This window comes from Crocodylus siamensis, chromosome 2, assembly GCF_052110815.1.
Source record: "Crocodylus siamensis isolate JL-2025a chromosome 2, ASM5211081v1, whole genome shotgun sequence".
Lineage (NCBI taxonomy): Eukaryota > Metazoa > Chordata > Crocodylia > Crocodylidae > Crocodylus > Crocodylus siamensis.
Genome location: NC_143396.1, coordinates 219,581,342 through 219,601,711, shown reverse-complemented (window position 1 = coordinate 219,601,711; position 20,370 = coordinate 219,581,342). Strand labels below are relative to the sequence as shown.

The following is a 20,370-nucleotide window of genomic DNA, read 5'->3' as shown; positions in this document are numbered from 1 at the left end:
CTGCGGGGGGCTGGACTGGGCCCCCGTGCAGCACCCCTGCCCGGACCCCGGCGATGCAGCCACCGCCGTCTCCAGCTCTGCTTCCCCGCGGCCCTGCTCTCCCCACCCAGTAGATCCCAGTGGCCCGGTCCAGCCCGGTCTGCAGGCGATGGCACAGGGGAGGGCACCTTAAGCCTGGAGGAGCTGTGTCTGGGGCGGCCCGGATCGTGGCTCCGAGCCGTGGCAGAGGGGGAGGGTTTCTGTGCTCGAAAGCCCTCGGTCTGGAGACCCGTCCCGCGCCCCTTGGGCATCCCAGCCCTGCGGGCATGAACGGGCTCCGGGCCCGGGCGGGCTGCGCGCAGCCCCAGGCCGAGGCAGAGCGTCCGCGGCTGCCAGGAGCCGGCGCTCGGGGGCGCCCGTGCCCGGCCGCAGGCCCCGTCGCCTGCCCTCCCCGCGGGGTGATCTTCCCCCGGGGCCGGGCAGCCGCGGGGGGTGGGTTGCAGCCCCTTGGCACCCGGCCCCGCGCTGGGGCGGGAGTCTTCTAGGGGGAGCCAACCCGTGAGTGCCAGGCCCGAGCTCTGCCCTAGCGAGCCCGGATCCCGGGCGAGGGGACGGGGCTCGCTCGGCTGCCTCCCTCGGCGAGGGGCCCATGCTGGGAGCCGCCGGGGCAGCAGGAGGCTCCCTGCCCGGCCGGGGCCGGGGCCGGCCCGTCTCGTCCATGCTTGCTCCGCAGCGCTCGCCCGGCCCCCCCGGGCACGTGCTGCCCGGCCGCCCGGGGCTGGGCAGGGCCGGGGCTGCCGCACATCTGGGCTGCTGCGCGGGGGAGGGCGGGGGCGCGTGGAGCCCCGGGGGAAGCGGCGCGGGGAATGATTGGCCACGGCTCCGTGACATCACAATCGCTGTCCCCGGGCTGGCGGCGCTGGCGGGTTCGGGGAGCTGTGCGCGTCGAGCGCTGCGCGGGGTGGCCACAGCTGGGCCGGCCCCCCCGCCCGCGCCCGCCTCCCGCCTCCCGCCGGGTCCCGCCGCCGCCGGCAGCGCTGCCACGTGCGGGACGATGCGCCATGGGCTGGGACAACGCCACGGGTGCAGGCGGGCTGGCGCCCTGGGGCTCGCCCGGTGAGTGCCTCCCTCGGCCCAGCACGGGGACAGGGACAGGGACGGGGACGGGGACGGGGACGGGGACCGGGCGGCCCTGAGTCCGGGACGACTGCTGGGGGGAGGGTTGGGTGTGCCCCGTCCCTCTGCTTGCGGGCAAGCACATCCCGGGGGCGGGGGGACCCCCTGCCAGGGTCTGGGCACTTGGCAGCTGGGGAGGGGGGCGGGGGTGGTGGTGCCCGGGGCAGGGCTGCGACGCCGCCGCCTCCAGCACCAACTTTCTGCCGCCGCCTTTGCCCGTCGGGGCTCGGGCGCGCGATCGCTGGGCGCAGCTGGGCGGGGGCGCCACATCTGGAAGGCGGGGGGAGGGAGGGCGCTGACATCCGCAGCTGCTGGCAGGGCGCGGGGTGCGGGGGGGAGGGGGCGCTGAGGACCTGGTGCCACAGGCAGGGGAAAGGCAGGAGCTCCGCCGGGCGCGACCCGGGCTGCGGAGTCGGGTTGAAGCCCTGCCCCTGCCCCTGCCCCAGAGCCGGGCCGGGCCGGGCCGGGAGGCCCGTGGGGGCTGCAGGCTGCCCGCGCTGGGGGGGCTGCTCTGGGGCGAGGGGCCTGGGCTACCCCCCGAGGCCCCTCGTAGCGCCGCACCGGCTCGGACTTGCTGCCTGGCAGGAGCCAGTGCCCGGCCCGACCCCGCCCGGGGATCCCTGCCCTGCCTCCCGCGCGAGGACGGGGCTTCCTGTGCCCGTGGCCGATGCCGCCCGCCCCCCGGCTCTCCCCGCCGGAGGTGCCCTGGGGGAAGGGAGCTGGCCTCCTCCCCGAAGAGTTGCCAGGCCAGGGGGCATCAGCCCCTCCCCTCCCCTCCACTGTAGCTGGGAGGACACAGCCCTCAGTGCCGGCTGATGAGGGCCCCACAGGCATTGGAAAGGGGCTCCAGCCGCTGCCCTGGTGAGGTCACTGCATGAGGTGGGAGCAAGAAGGCCATTTTAGCTTTTAATTAAGTGCAGCAGCTAGCAGCAAGGAGAAGCCAGCTGCACATGCCCAGCCAGCTCCAGGTACCTGCGCTGTAGGCAGCAGTTATTGTCCCGAGCAGTGACTCCCACAAACACAGCTGGGAATCCCAATGCGGCTTCCACCAAACAGCTGGAAACCTCATGCTGTGGCCTCATTAATCCAGTTCCTGTCAGCTCAACTCTGAGGGACAGGCATTCCCAGAGAACCAAGCAACAGCAGCTCCTCTAAGACCATAACAACTGCCATTTACTGGGTCAGGCCACCGACCAGACCACCAGCTGTGGCCTCACCAGTGCTGAATACAGGGATCTAACCACTTCCCTTGACCTGATGGCAACACACCTACCAATGCCGCCCAGTATGCTCTTAGCCTTCTTGGCAACGAAGACACACTGTTGGCTCATATTCAGCTTATTGTTCACTGTCACCCCCAGGTCCTTTTCTGCAGAGCTGTGTCATGCATAGACAGCACTGCTATCCCTTGTGATGTGAAACAGCTGGCCAAAGTTCAGGGCCCTGTGGGTCACCGCCACTTGCAGGAGAAATTGAAGGGGGAAATGGTTTATTGTGTTTATTTGCAAAGTGCATTTAAAGTCCTGTTTTTCTGTGCACAGTAGAAAAACATCAGGAGAGCATTTCTTTGCTTAGAGCCCAGAATACACCACGCAGTCACAACACATTCCTGGAAGAACTGGCATATAGACCGAATATAATAAAGGCTGGGAAGTGTGGGGGGGAGGGGAGTGCTGGCTGGAGAAAGATGAAGGTTGCCATGATAGGACACTGTGTTTACTAATGTTGGGAACATGCCCCTCTGAGTGGATCAGCGTGACTCCTTTAATACAAGAGGGAACAACAAAAACAATGAATACAATGTGTGATCCAATTGCTATGGGCAGTGCAGAAGAGGCAACATTATGTTTAAACATGTCCTCATAAAAGTGTAATTATACTGGTTTTGCATTTATTTTCCTTCTCATTTTAAAGAAAATAGTAAACACCGACCCCAGCTCCACTCTCCAAAGACAGGGCAAAAATGAGGAAGACAGGAAGTGCCTGTGTATGTTAGCACATGTCCCATCCGTACATTGTTCCACTCTGTCCGGAGCCCATTTTTCACTGAAATGGCTGAGGGACATGGTGGGGGCCAGAGACTGAGGCTCATGGACATGAATGGGATTGGTGAGTCTCTATTTTTTTTAGTGCAAGATAGGGTTAACAAGGCAGCATCAGGTCTAAAAACACAGCAGAGAAGAGCATCAGTGAGAGGAGGAGACTGAAAACATAAGATAGGATTTAAATGCATCTCTACCTTGTACGTACACTGCCAGATGCCATTCTGAACATGCATACAGCCAGGTTTAGCTTAACAGGATTTTTTTTATGCCTGGCCAATTGACCCCTTGACTCAGGATCTGAAAATCCTCTTCATGCACCTTTTGGAATGTCATAGTGCTGGGGCAGTGTGACATACACGATGCTATTCTACCACACTGTTCCCAAACCAGCCTGGGATCAGCAACCTCTTGGGATTCAGAGAAGGTGGGAGTCGCAGAACTAAGACAAAGGGGGAGAGCAGGACAGGGGGTAGGAGCGGGGAGGAGGAGACATGACATTAGCTTCTGCTATAATCTGAGCATGCCAGATGGGATTTTTCCAATCACATGCGATTTTCAGAACTTTTCTCCTGACACAACTCCTCCATGGGAGCTCCTCCACACAAAGCTGAGTGGAGTTTCTGGTCAGCCTTTTGGAGTTCTTGGTGAGTGAAAAACATCCTGAAATGCTCACAAAGTGCATTTTTCACTCTCCAGTAATTCAAAAATAAGCAAAGAGATGTGCATTGAACTTAGAAACAATTCGTTCAGGGCCAGCTCCGAGACCCTGCCTGGAACACACAGTCTAAAAAGAAAGGTTTTAAAGCATATTCTGAGTATGTGTAAGGAGGGGTAATAAAAGAGAGATAATAATGAAAGTCCCTATCATAGAAGCTAGACTCAAAACATATGAATCCCTCCACTTCCTGCAGCTTCCTAGCACAGAGAAATCATGCATTCCCTGTAGCCTGATCCATTCCCACTTGAGCTGTGACCACACTCACCACTTGCATTGAGCTTTTAGCTTTCAAAGTTCAGTACAGGCATCAGTAAATTTGTTCTCACCAGCCATCTGGTCAGTGGATGCTCAATCTCTAGCGTTGGAGGATCACGAAGCACACACCTGGAGTGGCTCCAAAACTGTTTAACTTGCAAGGAACCCAGACAACCAGTTTAGAAACCACAGCTGCTGCCTCCTTCTGCACAGGTTGCTGTACAGGTGCAGGCTAGAAATTTTTGGTATTCATGATTATTCATTTACATGTATCTAAGTAATTTATGCCTTGCTTAGTTGCAACCATACTTCACACCCAACCAGTTCCAGGTATCTCTGGCCAATTAGAGTGCACTAATTTACATGGAATATGTTTAATATTTAGTTACTGAATTAGTTCACTGTTCATATTGCCTATCTGATTACCCACTGGAATCCCCGTTCCCACCCCCCTGCTCCCCAACTTCCACTGAGCCTACAAGTGTTATTTAGATGTTTCATAGGCAAATTACTCCTGGGACCTCTCTCTGACTCTAACCCAGGGGCTTTTAGACAAAGGCCAGTTGGCTATCCTGGTTCTGCATGCTAGTCCTTTGCTGATGATGGACTAGTGGGATAATTTAATATTAACATGGTTGTATAGGGCAGAGATTCCCACCCAAAGAGCCCCCGAAGGCACCTCCTCTCAGTTACTCTGTGTTTCTCCCTCCTGTTCCCTTGTGAGGCCTCTGCCCCCTTGCCGAGAACAGAGGGATGAAGCTAATGGCAGTAGGTCTCTTGCTGAGAACAGAGGGGTGAAGTCAGGATCAACCAAGCAGGAATCACACAGACACACAGAGGCACCAAGCACCATGTGCAGGCTCTCTGGGCCACACACACCCATATATGCTGCTCCTTCTCCTCTAACTCTTCAGCCTTCTACATAAGGAGCTCTGATTATGGAGCAGCATTTGCAAAATACGTTCATTAGAACTGATATACAGCCTTGTTCATTTAAAGTGGTGGGCCATGAAGTGCTGTTCTTTGGAAGGATCCCCTGGTGGAGAAGCTTATTTGCCTGGACTCCTCAGCCCAGGCACCTTATGCAGCCATTTGCATCAGTGCTGGTAGCATTTTGCCCCCAACCTGCAAAGCATGAGAGGACTTGAACTCTCAGCAACTTTCCTGAAGACTCAATTTACACCTCTGAGCATTTTTGGCTTACTGAGAAAATAAGTTTGGCTAGATTGTCAGTGTCCCTGGATCCCAGTGCTCCGGATATGGAGGTCTATTGCTATGACAACCCCAGGGTCACTGGTGGAGGTCCTGCAAGTAAGAATTGTGTTAGCAAGGTAATCCCTCCTTATCCTGTGCTCTGCAGCTCCAGCCTCTCTTGCACCTTCCTCAGCCCTGCTTACCTTGACTCAGCCTTTCTCTTCAAATGGTACCAGCACAGAGCAGTCAAAGACCACCCTAGCACCCATCTCCCTGAAATTTGCCCTGTGCAAAGAATCTGTGCTGAATCTGTCCACTCATTCATCTCTCCAAAGAGGGCTGGAATGGAATGTAAACAGGGCACTGGCTTTTTGCCGGTTCTCAGGGCAGGGAGTGACATGGAGATATTATGCTGTAAAATTTGTGCTTTAGAGCAAAATCCTATGTAGCCCATGACAAGCTGCAGCTGAAGTCCATATCAAGTTCCTTGGATAATGTGGCCTTCAGCTAGGAATACTGTGGCAGCATCATTTAAATTAAAAATAATTTTTAAATTGAATTAACTGCGAAGGAGTATAATTCAATCTGAACCATAGCCCCCGTGTCACCAATATTGGTATTAAATTCAATTTATTTTACATCACCTCCACATTTCCAGTTTTTAAACTGTGTATTGGCAATGCCAACCTGCACTGTAGATGCTGTCAGGAAACATTTTGGTATCTGGATATGGAACAGGCGGAGCCTTTAGGCACTTGAGCATAGAAAAAAACGGAATTTAGATTTGCAAGATAAGCACAGTAACTAAGACTTTGTTAAGTGCTCAGAAGTAAAACAGTTAGGAATATCTTAAGGTTTAAGAGAGGATGCTTTATTGATGTGATACCCCTTCCCATGCTCCAGCGTATTGTTTCAGACTTTCTATACTCTCAGGAAAATGATAGTACACTGGTTGCATTTCAGGAAATTTTCAAGGCACATTTGGCAACCATGAATTCTGGAAAGACAGCTCTGGAAGAACTCCCCGCACACACACTCTGAAATCCCAAATTTGAGAGCACCACTTTGGATCAGAACAAATCCTGCTGCAACTGCTTTTTTTAACTTTGGGGCTTGCTTAAGTGCTGTCTATACAACTGGGAAATTATGGGTTATTGACAAGGTCTGGGGCCCCTCAATGGATGCTGAAAATATTTTGATTCCAGTCTAAACGGGACAGACCTATATTAAGCATTTTTTTTACAGAAAGCATGAATGGGATTCAGAGGAAGATGTTGTATATCATGCTACCTTGAGAGACAATTACATTCTTTTCAGTTCATCTCCACTAAAAATTAAATAATTTTCAACCATGGCTACAGTTAGAGAAAAATGTGCGTGTGCGGCAGGGGCAAGAGGTTGGAGAATACAGAAGTCCAGGTGCTGATAATCCTTAGCTAGTGAAAGATCATTTTCCAGAGTGCCTGAAGTTCCCCAGCTTTGGGTCCACATTTTTGTTGCATGTGTGTATGTGCAGTAACTAGTATAGCGGGGTTTTGATTCCTGAGTGAAGTGTCTGGGTGCTAATGTAGTACAAAAAATCATCATAGGTTTTAATGCTCTAGAGCAAGAAACACTTCACTGTTGATATGGTAACTCATAAAAGAAGCTAGTTGGATCTCCAGCTGAGAAAAGATGTTGAATCCTAGAATGTTTCTAGACCAGATCAGAGACCTGAGGTGTGCCATTGCAATTCCCCTAGAGTTCACGCAACATGTGGAAAACGGGGGAAAAAATAAATCAGGAATCATCCTAAGGAAAAAAAAATCTACTAGGCAACGGTACTGAAAATATCTGCAAGTGTTCCTTCTGGTGCCTCTGCTTGGGGTAGCAGTTTGGCATCTTGTTATTTCTGTGCTGCCAGGAGTTTGTGCCAACGCTGATGAGGGTGCACCACAGCAGGAGTGCAAGCGCTCAAGCTGGTAGCAGCAGGGATCCCAGCATGATCCTAAGCTATTGCTGCAGTCTTGTGGAGCCAGCATGCCCACATTGGCCATTGCTGGAGCCCATTGCTAGGCAGCCTGAGCTGTGTTGAGCTGAAACCAGGGGGAGCCTCTAGAGAATGAATCCAACTGACACATTTGCAGGAAGTTACTTGTGCTGATTTTTTAAAAAACCTGTAAAGCCCATGGGGATCCGTTTGCAGTGGATGTTTCTAATTTCCAGCTGAATTTTTAGCTGAATAGCCGGAGAATTATTCTTCCCCTTTGTCTTCCTGTCCCTTCTGCCTTCTCCTAGAACTCCTTCCTCTTCCTCCCTGTCACAGAAGGGTCTCATCTGCTTTCCTCTGCTAGCCTCTCCACCTGCCCCAAGGATCCACAAGTGTCTGCTGATCTCCCTTACACCTACTTTCATCCCTGCCCTTATTCCTCTCCTCAACTCACCCTCTCCTCTGGCTCTTCTCCTTCACAGGTCAACATGTTTTATTTTCTCCCATCTTACAAGCCCACCTCTTATTACGCTGGCCTGTCTCACTGCTTCCCCATCTTGCTGCTCCCTCTCATCTCCAAGCTTATGAAACCTGCTGTTTATGATGTTCCCCACGTCAAGGTCCACCAAAGACCCCCTCCAGTCTATGTCCTGCACTCTACTGAAACTGCTTTTGCCATGTCTCTATTGTCCTCTTCCTAGCTACTTTTCAGAACCAGCACTTCATCCTCCACCTCCTTGACCTGCCAGCCACCTTCAACAACATCAAACACCCCCTTCATCTTGGAATCATGTTTTCCCTTTCCCACCCCGACTCCATCCTTTCCTAGTTCTCTTCTGACCATTCCTTTCCTGCCCTCTTTGGGGGATCTCTCTCGTCCCCCTCCAGATTTCTCACGCGGGGGGACGGGGCGGTCCACAGGGTATCATCCACATTCTTCTTCTCCCTTTGTACCTTAACTTGGGATGGTCTTATTTGCAAACACAAACCCAACTACCATCTCTGTGCTGTCACTCCCAGCTCTCTCTTTTTCCTCTAGAACCATCTTCTATTCAGACTGACAGCTCAGCCTGTCTTCCATTTCATGGGCTGCTGGCTGTCAGCTCCAGATCAACAAAGCTAAAAGGGAGCTTTGATTCTCCTCCCACAAGCACTCCCATCTCCCTTTTCCTAGTTGCTGTGGACACCATCACCATTATGGCAATCACACAGGCTCCTAACCTGCGTGTCATCCTAAATTCAGGCTGCTCCCTGGTCCTCAGATCCAAATTAAGTCTTGAAGATTCTTTCTAACTTCTCTAAGGATGTGGCCTTTTGTATCCCCATCCACATTGCCAAAGGTCTCCTCCACAGTCTCATCATCTCCCTTTTTGACTGCCAGTATCCTTCTCTCTAGTTTTGACAAGCTATAGATGTCCACCTGTAATGCTACTACAAAGATGATTTCCTTTCACTTTGTCACCCTGTGCTTCATTGGTTTCCCTTCTCTATAACGTCACATATAATTGCTTGTCTTGACTTCCAAAGCTCTTCCCAGCCAATGCCCACCTTATCTCTCACTCAGTATCAAGAGGTCAGCTCTCACCTTCAGTTGGTCTATAAGGCCAGCCTCCATTGCCTACTTGTTTCATTTCCAAGCAGGCATCTTTGTGCTTTCTCCCAGGCTGCCTTTATGCTTGGAAGAAGCTCTCTGAAAAGGTAACATAAAGAAGAATATATCTAGATAATTACTGAGGCATTATAAATAGCAATGAAAATTAAACTAAAACATTCAGTTTTCTTTGCCAGAGAAGAGGGTTGGTATGTAATGTTTTGGGGTTATTTGTAGGCATACCCTCACAGGGCCCATTTAAAAAGTAATCCTTATCCAGAATAGCCCAGAGTATAGACGGTTAAATTGGCCTTCAGAGGCAAGCCCTTTGTCTCTTTGCACGATGTTAAAAGGAGGACACCGAGAACATTACTGGCCTGCTCCCAACAGCAGCACAAAAGCCATAAGACTTCACAGCTTGAAGTGTGTGCATTGACTAAATAGCCACACAGACTTTGGGGACCATTTGGAAGCAGTTACAGCTGGTGGGAAATGCAGCAGTCTTCACGATGCTAGACATAAGATAAGTATTACTTCAGGACTTCAGTAGCAACCCTGCTTTCTTCTTGCTTCTGGGTTCATTTTGGGATGGCAGTCTTGATCGCTGAAGCACATTATCACTTGGCTCTTTGTGCCCCTGCCTACATTCTCCCCTCTGTGAAAGCTGGGATCAGGCCATGGGCTAGCAGCAGCCCTCCTGGGATGCCTGTGCATGGGGGAGGGTTGAGGGGCAGGCTAGAGAGGCTGATTCAGCAGTGGTGGGCCTTTCACCCCAAAATGTGGTTCCCCAGGATCTGTGTGACAGGATCCCAGTCTGTTGCTCTTCCTGACTCGATGAAGGCCTATCATGTACCTGGAGGTGGGGAGGATTGTGTCCTGTTTAACAGCTACATATTGAAGATGAGTGGATTTCTGTTTCCCATTAATGGTCCACTGGCCACTTCACTCTCCTGTTCCTGCCATATGAGCCTCTTATTTTAAATATGACCTCCTGAATGTGTCTGGGAGAGGAAGCTCTGCGAAGCGAGCATGAGCAATCCAAGAAGTCTCCTGAACTTGAACCTCCCTCCCGCTCCCCTTCCTGTCCACCCCTTGCACTTGCTGTGTTTTGTTGATGGGTCAACCCATCAAGGCAAGGAGCCCTATAGCAGGTTCTGTGCTGCTGTACAGAGATGCAGAGCTATTTCTACTGAGCTGTCTTAAAGCATGCAAGATCTGTTAGTTTCAGCTCAAGAGTATAAAAGAATCTGAGCATTTCTCTGGGGTGGAAGGAATTAGGGCCATGTACAGACAGGGACTCTGCAGGGATAGCAACTAAATCTCCAGAGTGGCTACAAGCTCCGAAGAAAGATTAGACCAAGGTTTAGGTTTGGCCTTGCTAAAGTTAACAGTCATGTTTTCTATTAAGTTCTACTTATAAATAAAGGTTTAATAAATAACAGATGTTTAAATTGATTATCAATTCCTAAATAAGCCAACATGCCAATATGTTATTTATGTCAGTGGCTTTCACCAACCACAAGCCCCTTTTACTGATGTGTTTGTCAATCATGTCTAGTATGGGGCACTCCTGTCTTGTTTCATTCTAACAACTTCATTATGGAAATTGTGTATTAGTTCATTATAAATCATTTATAAATGGGCTCTTAATTGAAAACATGATGAAGTTAGTCACAAAGGCAAACCCAGCAAACAAGGGCGGAGAGTTCAGGGCAGACCTAGCCTGTGTGTAACTGTGTTAGGAGTAGGGTGGGAAAGCCATTTATTTAGAGCAGCGATTCTCAACCTGGGTGCTGTGAGATCCTTTTAAAGGTGCTGAGCAATATTAGCATGGCTAGGTGTGCAAAGACCAGTAAGTTATTTATTCACAAGCTAAATGCAGAGATTTCAGATAGGAATCCATAAGGTAAAAACATTCTGACATGTTGTGACCTTTCTGTGTTCTTTGCAATGGAAGAATTGCTCTATTCTTTTTCTGTAGTCAAAAAAAAAGAGTGAAAGCTAAGAGCTGACATTTTCCAAGGGGTTCCTTGAGTCTAATAAAAGGTGGCTGGAAAGCTAAGAGCTAACAAGAGGTGCCTGGAATCTAACAAGGAGCGCCTGGAGTCTAATGAGGGGTGCCTGGAGTCTAAAAAGGTTAACCACTGGTTCAGAGGATCCTGCCTTTTTCCTCATGCACTGATGTGCCCAGCACAGTTCTGAGCACTGGCATGGAATACATGAATAATCATCCATTTGTTTGAATTAACTTGTTTTATATAATTCGAACAAATATGCTGTATTGTTACCAGCAGGCATCTCTCATGGGGGTATTTTAAATGAAGACCAGAGGGTTTTTTTTTCTTTTAACATCTGCAATGTTCTAGTTCAAGCAGGGATGACTTCAGGGGAGTCCAACAGCTTGTTCTTTATAAGCAGTCAGCCTGGATGAAGGCAGTGGGCCCTCTTGGCTTTATAATCTATGAATTTTTAAAAACTAAAAACACAAGTAAACTAAGTACAGTTGTCCTGCTCCAGCCCCCTACCGTTCAATCTTGCTTTCCTAATAAGCTGCTAGCTAGCCTCCTTCCAGCCAGATCTCCCACAACCCAGAATATTTGGGGTCACTCATGCGGGTGGGATTTGGGGGACTCCTAAAGGCTAGTGAAAAACTGTGTTTCTATGGCTCTGGGAGTTAGTGTCAGAGGCTTTCAGCCTTGTTACAGTAGTAGAGTAATTTTGTTTTCCCTTATCAGAGCTGGTCAAATGATGGAAAAAGAATCATGAATAATTTATTTGATGAAAAAAAAGCCCAAATCCATCCCATAAATTATTTGCAGTGAGTAATTCCACCAGCTCTATCCTCGATCTATTGTTTATAGACAGATAAGGAACTAAAGGGAATGCTGCCAGTTGGTAGCACAGCCTGCTGGTCGGTACTGAGAGTGCAACAGGACCCACCATGTTTTTATGAGACGTATGAGTTCCTGCCCTGGCTTTCCTTTCCCCTTTCTGTTTTCCCATCTATTTTCTCATCTTAATTGTTCTCCGTACAGAGACAGAGGTCCCACTGTTCTTCGTGTGACATCATCCAGCCCTGAGCCTTCCCTGGCTGTATAAAGCCAGGCCAATTTGTTTTGCTAGGAATAGCACTAAGTTTTTTCTTCTTTCTTTCTATCTATCATATTTCTAAGGTGCCTATTACTGGTATCTACGAGCTATATTTTCACACTCTTTGAGGGGTGTGAATCTGTCAACCAGAACAATCCCTCACTAAACGTAAACTGGTGCCATGACTCAGTAACTAATTAACGACTATTAGATAAAGCAATTATCACCACAAACCATCAGCCATTGCAGTCTCACTGCCTCTCTTTGTGTCACACGCAACACGCCATAAACACAAATATCCATTTATCATTCTCCCTTCCTCCTCACTCTTTTTCCTTTGCTCTCTTCCCTTCTTCCCCCCTCCCTTTTTTCTTTTCCCCTTTCCTCAGAGTCTAGTTCTCTCTCTGCGCTAAATGCTGAAACCTGCATTACATTTGCAGTCTAACATGACAGAACTAATCCCATTAGATTTTTTTACCCTCTCGGCACTTTTAGGAGAACAAAGATAAACAGCAAAGGCTGGGAACCAGGGTGGAACGACTCTTGCTGAGGCCTTTACAGCTCCTGGCAAATTCCTTTGCTGCCGTCTCCAACCAGAATATGAAGCCTGATTTGTCCTGACCTTTAACCCTCAACATCATGCCAAAGCAGAAAATTCCTTGGCAGTAAACATTGGAGTCAGCACCTCACGTCTTAGGTCCATGTCTTCACTGCTAACAGTGTATTTTCTTTTCTCAGTGGGTAATTAATGTGGGTTAGCAACCTTACTGTAAAATCCTGGTGGAGCAAGATGCAGGTCACACTATTACTGCAAGACAAAGCTACTGGGAAGGTCAATTCAAACCCCTCCCAAACTGTGGTTGACCTTGCCTTGCTATACTGCTTCGAAAACTATAGTTGGATGCCCAGGTGACAAACATGTGCAATATGAATGCCAACATGGACATGTTCTGGGGCCACGTGGCTTAAAAGAAATCATTAAGTATGCCAGCACTGTAGGGAAAGGTACAGCTTCCCTCCTCATCCTCAGGCTGGAGCATGTCAACACTGAATGATGCTTAGTGTATAGCTTTCCTGGATCCAAGTGGGTCAAAGCTCTAGCAGGACTGCATTCGTTGGTGTCAATTTGACTGTTGTACTACTTGGACCAGCACCATGACAATAACACATGGACCAGCCAGAGCTGGTTGAAAGACCCAACACCAGCCTTTAACCCAGCTTTATGACGGAGAAGGGATTATTGCCTCTTTGTCAGAACCTGGAGTGCCATCTAGCGGCTGCTAAATCTAATGCCATCAGGGTGCTGCAACCACCAAGGAAGGACAGGATGCAGCCAGGCTCCTACGGAAACGGTCCCCTGGAATCCTGACACCCTGCAGGATAAGAACATTTGGGACTAGTGCTGGACGACGAATCACAGCGATGTTTACCCTCTGGAGATCCCGAGCCCTGTGACCCAGGAAAAAGAATGATGCTGGGGCTGTAATGGGATGCAGACACAGGTTCCCTCCAGAGATACCCTCAAGATCTGTCCCAGGTCCAATTACCTCTGAAAAACTCTTACATGATTTCCTACCGAAGAGTTACACTGCAGGCAGCCTTAATCCTGGGGCATTCCCCTTTGCAGGCTAGATACAGAAAGCAGGTGATGGCAGCCTCTGGGATTTTGGCATTGAATCATGTCTAGATGGAGCTGAGGGTCTGTGGAGGACTAAATGGCTTCCTGAGAGACCTCCCTCGAGTACTGCAACATGTCCATTTTCTAGGGGCATGTGGTGTGACTGGTAGAAGGCCAGGAGCCAGGGGAGTTCTTGGCTAGAGGTGCAGCGCTCTGGTGGGGCTTTCTGCTTTGGTTTGCCAGCAGCTGCCTTTGGTGCTTCCCAGACTGTGCTACAAGTCTTGTGTGTTTTTCCCAGATTTTCCTGGTGTTGTGGGAGGAGTGGAAGTGTGGAAGGTTTCTCAGAGAGTTATTAAGGTTTATGACCTCTGGGAAGGCTTGAGCCTTTATCACATGTGAGATGCCTAGAGTTTAGGATCAGTTTATCTGAACCAGAAATAATTAAGTACATCAATCCCTTTGCTGTCAGGGAGGGAAGAAGCCCATAGGGCTCAGTGTCTTTTCAAGTTCTGCTCTTCCTCCAAAGGTCCTGATTTAATAAGCACAGATCAGAAGCTGATCTCCTCTGGGAGGGGATTACACTCGTATGCCTTTGAGAAACTAATTGGTTTATCTAATTCATGTCATTCCCGTACGTACGGGTTCCTCTGACAAACTGATTAGTGTTCATGTTTATTTCTGGCAATGACCCTTGGAGAGTAGATACATTTTAAGTGGAAGTATCTTTGCTCCAACCATTTGTCCTTCACCTTCAGGGACTTTGCTTCACATCCTGAACTGACTGGAAGCAAATGGGAATCTCTAGTTACCCCTTAAACAAAACTACTCCATCATTTAGGAAATTGTTTTTCATTAACTGGGAGAAAACAGGACTGGAACAAGAAGGGAGGTGTGATTGAGGACAGAGAGCTGTCAGCACGCCTGCGTGTGGCTGGACTCATGACCAGAATAGCAGAGGGGTAACTGCTGTGCAGGTCTGAGATATACCACCAGAACAGCCTGAAAGCAAGGGACTGTAGCTGACAATTTAGTGTTGACCCAGCTAATACTATAAATCTTAGGGAAAAGGAAGCACAAGTAGTGCCCATGAGAAAATCTCTCGGATTCAGCAGGGACTGACCTCAAGTGAGACTCCTATGAAAGAACTGTTACTGGGGAGGGCTGGCTCTCAGTTACTCTCTCTGATGCCTTGTCAGTCTGTGGGTACATGATGTCATGGCTGAATTTCATCCAGGATGAAACCAGGATGGGGAAGGCAGCTTTGTCTAGGCCATTTAAGCTGGGCCCCAAAAGTCAGCTGCCTTGGATCCAGCACCAGCTCTGCCATTCTCTACCAAACTGACTGCATGAGTCATTTAATCTCTGTGGCTCCATTTACTGATCTGCAAAATGATAGGTTTGGCCACGACTGTTTCTAGAGCAGTTTGATTCCAATGGCTCATTTTTAAAGGCTTCTAATTTAGTTAATCACTTGTCTCTTCGTTATCAGGCTGGAAGTGATTTATTCTGTTGAAAGCTGGAACAAAAGCAGTTTAGCCATTTTTGAGAATAACGAGTTAAGAAAACCAGTCACGCTTTTTTTCATCCAGCAACAGCATCTCAGTGGCAGGTGTGGCAGGCCAGGAGGGGGTGCTCCTGCGCTGAGCCACCCACCTCACTGCGCCTGACCACCTTCCAGGCTCCGAGCACCTCCCTGGGGGAGCCTCGCATCTGGCTGACCCCCTCCCTGGATCACACTCGCTAGCTCGGGGGTAACGTAAGCTGCCACCACCCCGAGAAGGGACTCTCCATCCTGTGTCCTCGGGAAAACACAGGCCTAATAGTCCTGCGGGTACTTGACCCAGTACAGGCACTTGGGGCACTTCCCCAAACAGGGGGCCAAAAATGAAAGTCTCCCTTAGTCTGCAGACCTAAGGGGCCTCTTACGCATAATTTAGACCCACCCCTCAATAAGTCTCCTACACTGGTCACAAAGGCGAACTTTATTGATTACAGGGGTAGGGTGAAAATAGGGTATAAGACAGAGCAATATCATAGAAATCCCACAGAGCAAAACAGTCTGGCTGAGGTAGCCTTTTGATCACGCATCTGAGTTACTGCCAGCTAGATATATCTAACCAGATCTCGAGTAGCTTACTCACAAGCATCATCCCAAGACTGTTGGAGATCCCCTCTGGAGGCAGGCTGTTCCTCGCTCATGAGCTATGGGGGAGAGAGCCAGTTTCAGATGGTAAAGCTCCTCTCTAAGTCTTGAGTCCCCCGCCTGGCTGCTGCCCCCTCCTCCTGGGCAGTTTTAGCTTATAAAGCCCCTGTGACCTCATTCACCTGGTCCAATAGAGGCCAGCACCTGTTGGCTGTTGGCCAACCAATTTGAAATACATCACTAGTTGCCGGGCAGACTCTAGCCCACCAAGTAGAAGCCCCTCACCCAGGTAGCTGATACCAGTCACGTAGGCAGAGGGAGCAGGTTTCCCCCCTCCCTCAGGAATGTAGCCAGCTCAGGTTACCTAAAGAGACAGGGTAAAGGGGTGTCTCCTCTGCTGGGCCCATCCTAATCACATTGTCCCAGAGCAGAGATCTTGGGGAGAAACAAAGGTGGCTTCCTGCCACAGCAGGTGCTAACCCTTTTATGTCTGACAGGAATGCCATTCCTGTATCCTGGCTGCCCCTTGAAGTGGTCCAATAACTCCTGATATCATTTGGCCCAATCATCAGGACTTTTCCTATGGAGACCCCAGGCCCTGTACCCAACTGGAAGTGAAGAATTCATAGTTCTTTTTGTCCTGAAACTCTTGCATCATCTAGTCTGGCCTCCAGAACACAGAATTTTATCTGGTTACCCCAGTACTGAGCCAGATAACTCATGTTCAGCTACCTTATGACTTCCCATAGAACATCTGGTCTTGAACTGAAGACACCAAGAGATAGAGAATCCATCAGTTCCCTTGGCCATTTGTTTTAGTCTCCCACAATGAGGGTTATCGGCACTCTAAAGGCATAAGTGTGTATAAATGGAGCAGATGTTTCTAGGGACAAGATGTTCTTCTGGCATTATGATGGATTTGTTCCTGGGCGCATTAAAAAATGAAGTGGCAAATCAGTTGTAAGCTGTAGGATAAATTGGTGGTTATGGAGCCCTGGCTCCTTCCCTGCAACATGTGAAGGGGAGGATGGACTGAGTGAAGGATCCCTGTATGCTTCCTTGTGTGAATTCCTGGTACATTGTGTTCAGCTGGTGTCTAGTTAATAATTTCACCGGATGGAACATTACTGTTTATTTCATTTTAATGCAGATTTTTGGATGGAATAATAATGAAGACTACAACAATAGGGTTTTATTGTTCTCCCCTGCCTCCTAGGGATTAGCAACTGCTCGCATATGGTTATTTGAAAAAAAGAGACACCTTACCAAAGCCGACACATGTTACAAACACAAAAGATTAAATAGCAGCTTATTCCCTGCTCCTGACAGAACTCAGCCTTTTGTAGAAAACTCCTCCCTTTCCCCACAGAGATCTAACCCCTGTCAAGGTCCCTTTGAGGTGTTCTGGGGTCTCCTGAGGAAAAGGCACAAGGTTCTGGGGCCCTGTCAGGCCACATGCATTCCTGTTTGAGAAGGGCTGAGATGCTTGAGGGCAGGGGTAGGAGTGTGTAGTGCGTTGTTCCTCCTTTAGCCTGGGCCAGGAGCCAACCTTCCCCCTTTCCTACCTCAGAATATCAACAAAATCCCCCCTGCCTCTCCTATCCAGGGCAAGGGCCTCACCACAGTCCTCTATTGTTGCCTTTCTTCTCAGCTACCCTCCTCCTCGGTATCATCTCTCTGGGAACTTTTAAGTTCCTCTGGGCCAGCCAGTCATCCCTGTCAGCTGGCCCAGTGCTCCTAGGCAGGCAAACTATTAGCCTCTAACCCTCTGAAGCTGGGCTGCAGCCCCTGAGCCATGCAGCTTGTTACAGATCCCTCCTCCCAAGAGCAGAGCCCAGGATACACTGTTCTATTTCTAATTCCCTGGCCCCCTTCCCCCCACCCCAAGAGAAGAAGTCTGCATTTGCATGTGCAGACCCAGAGAAGTGGCATATTGAAAAATCAAAAGGCTGCAGGGACAGGTATCAACTTGTCAACCAGGGATTGGCCTCCAGCATAGGATAAAGCCATGTTAAAGGGGCATGGTCAGTGACCAAAAGAAAATGGGCCCCTAGGAAGTAATAATGGAGGGTCTCACTATTCACTTAATTGCTAAATACTCCTTCTCCATCACAAGATATTCTGCTCCTGGGGGAGGAGCTTCCTACCGAGATATAGGAGGGGGTATCTTCAGACTCCTGAGCGAGGACAGCCTTGAAGCCTTGCTCTGACGCATCCATCTATAATATGAATTCCTTTTTTTAAGTCTGGGCTATGTAGGACTGGCACATTGCATAGTAGCTGTTTTATTGTCCCAAATGCTTCCTGACACTTCAGTGACCACTGGATCCTTTGGGGTGCTCCTTTCCATAGCAGATTATTAAGTGGGCCTGTGATGGCAGCAAACTGTGGGAAACACCAGTAGTAGCTTGGTAACCCTAAAAATGACTTTACCTGTTGTTTGGTTGTTGGTGCTGAAGATTCCACCAGGACCTTTACTTTGTCCAATAGGGGCCTGATCTGGCCACTGTCCAGTGTATATCTTAGATATCTAGTCTCTGTGCGTTTCAGGTAATATTTAGCAGGGTTGGCCGTGAGACAAGTTGCTTGTTTTGACCGCAGCAGCTCAGTCACCCAATGGAGGTGTTCTGACCATGTGTTGGCAAATATCACTACATTGTCCAGATCAGTAGCTGCATATGCCCAGCGCAGGTGGAATATTTTGTCTGTTATCTAATGGACAGGTCACAGGGGCCCCATGCGGACCAACAGATAGAGTCTGGAAATGGTAGAGTCCCCAGGGTGTTGTAAAGGCTATGATTTCTTGGGACGCTGGGTCCAGAAGTATTTGCCAATACCCTTTGGTTAAATTCAAGGTGATTATACACTTTGTGTTGCTATTCCTTCCACCATTTAATCTATTCTGGGTATATGATGCGTGTCAAACTTTGAAACTGCTTTGGCTTTACAGAAATCAATAGAGAATTGAATGGTATGATTGGGTTTTGGCACTAAGACACTTGGCCTGCTCTACTTACTGGCAGGTTTCTCCATCACCTGTGGGTCCCACATCTTTTTAATGTCTTGTTTTACCGTTTCCCTCAGCTATTTTGGAATTCTTGAGCATCTCTTCTGAACTGCACAGCCCATCTTGAGGATAATCTGGTGTTTGATCAGCATAGTTCTGCCCAGAATGACTGTAAATGCCTCTTTATAATTCCTCCAGTAGGCTTTTTACTTTGGCCTGTTGAGCTGGGGTCAAAGGCACCCCTAGCATGAAGCCAGCCATTGGATCTGGTGGCAGATCCAGAATCCCCAGGCCAGCTCCCAGCAAACATATAGGAGGACCTAAGAAGCCTGGTTTCAAGGCTTCAGCAGGTTGACAGAATACATCTGTGAACCCCACTATTTCCCTACTAGGCAAACTTCATAATTTGCCTTGTCTACCCTTCACAGGACCTCAAAAGGGCCTTGCCACTTGGAGTGTTACTACTTCTCCCCTCCTCTGAAGGTAAGTTCCTGGCTATCCCCTTGCTGATAAACCCAGTGCTTGGCATTTTTATTGTACTGGTGTTCCTGCACATGCTGTGCAGCCCTGAGATTTTCTTTTGCAATGGTATCCACTAGGTCTAATCTCTTCCATAACTTGAGGACATATTGTTCTGTGGTGGTTCCCCCAGAGCCTGCCAGGATTCTTGTAAGAGATCTAACGCTCCCTGGGGCAGCCTCCCATACAATAATTCAAAGGGCAAAAAGCTGGTGGAGGACTATGGAACCTCCTGAATGGTGAACAATAAGTAAGGTAATAATGAGCCCAATTTCCAGCCTCTTCTGAGACAAATTCTCTCAACATCCCCTTCAGTGTCCAATTAAATCTTTCAACTAATCCATCCATTTGGGGATGGTACACTGAAACCTTGACAAAGTGAACCTTCAGTCAAACCCAAATTTCTTGCAGTAATTAGGACATGAAGACCATGTCCTTGTCAGTCAAGACTTCTGTTGGAAAGCCCACCTGGGAGAATATCTGTAATAGCTCAGAGGCCCAGCTTGTGCCAAAGCCAAGCAGATTGCCACAGCCTTGGGAGAGTAGTTGGCATAGTTGGCAAGGACCAGGATAAACTTGGACCCTCTTGAGTTGGGATCCAGTGGTCTCACCAAGTCCACTCCAACCCACTGAAAGAGTATGCTGACCACTGGGGCCTAATGAGTGGGGTGGGGGGTGACCAGCTAGCATCTGGGGCAGGAAACACAGTAGTCCTTGATTTCTGGGTATACCTCAGGCCAGAAAAAAAACCTTGCCAGCATTTTATCCTGGGCCTTTGCTACCCCCAAATGGCCTGCCCATGCTATACCATGGGCTAGTTTCAAAACCTGGCTGCAGTACTGCTTCAACTCTAATAGTGAGGCTGCCAGGTCCCTGTGGCCTTGCCTTTGGCCACTTTCATCTGGAGGTCCTGGGATGCTTGGCCTGCATCTGTTATGAACCTCTTGGCCTGACCTCCATGAAGTGGGGCATATACCAGGCCCCCCCTTTGTTAGCAAAGGAAATCCAAGCCTTCCCCACCTGATCCAGTTCACTGTCTTGAGGAGTTCCTCAGGTATCCTGGCCC

General features: G+C 49.3%; 1 protein-coding gene across 1 annotated transcript in view; it reads left to right on the top strand.

Annotated features, from left to right (window-relative positions):
* Positions 1 to 914: 914 nt before the first annotated feature.
* CHRM4 (cholinergic receptor muscarinic 4) overlaps positions 915 to 20,370 on the top strand; it is a 43,601-nt gene continuing 24,145 nt past the window's right edge. The window contains exon 1 of the mRNA XM_090033046.1: positions 915 to 1,095. Within this exon, the coding sequence (XP_089889172.1) occupies positions 1,041 to 1,095 (55 nt within the window). The 5' untranslated portion in view covers positions 915 to 1,040. The remainder of the gene's footprint in view (positions 1,096 to 20,370) is intronic.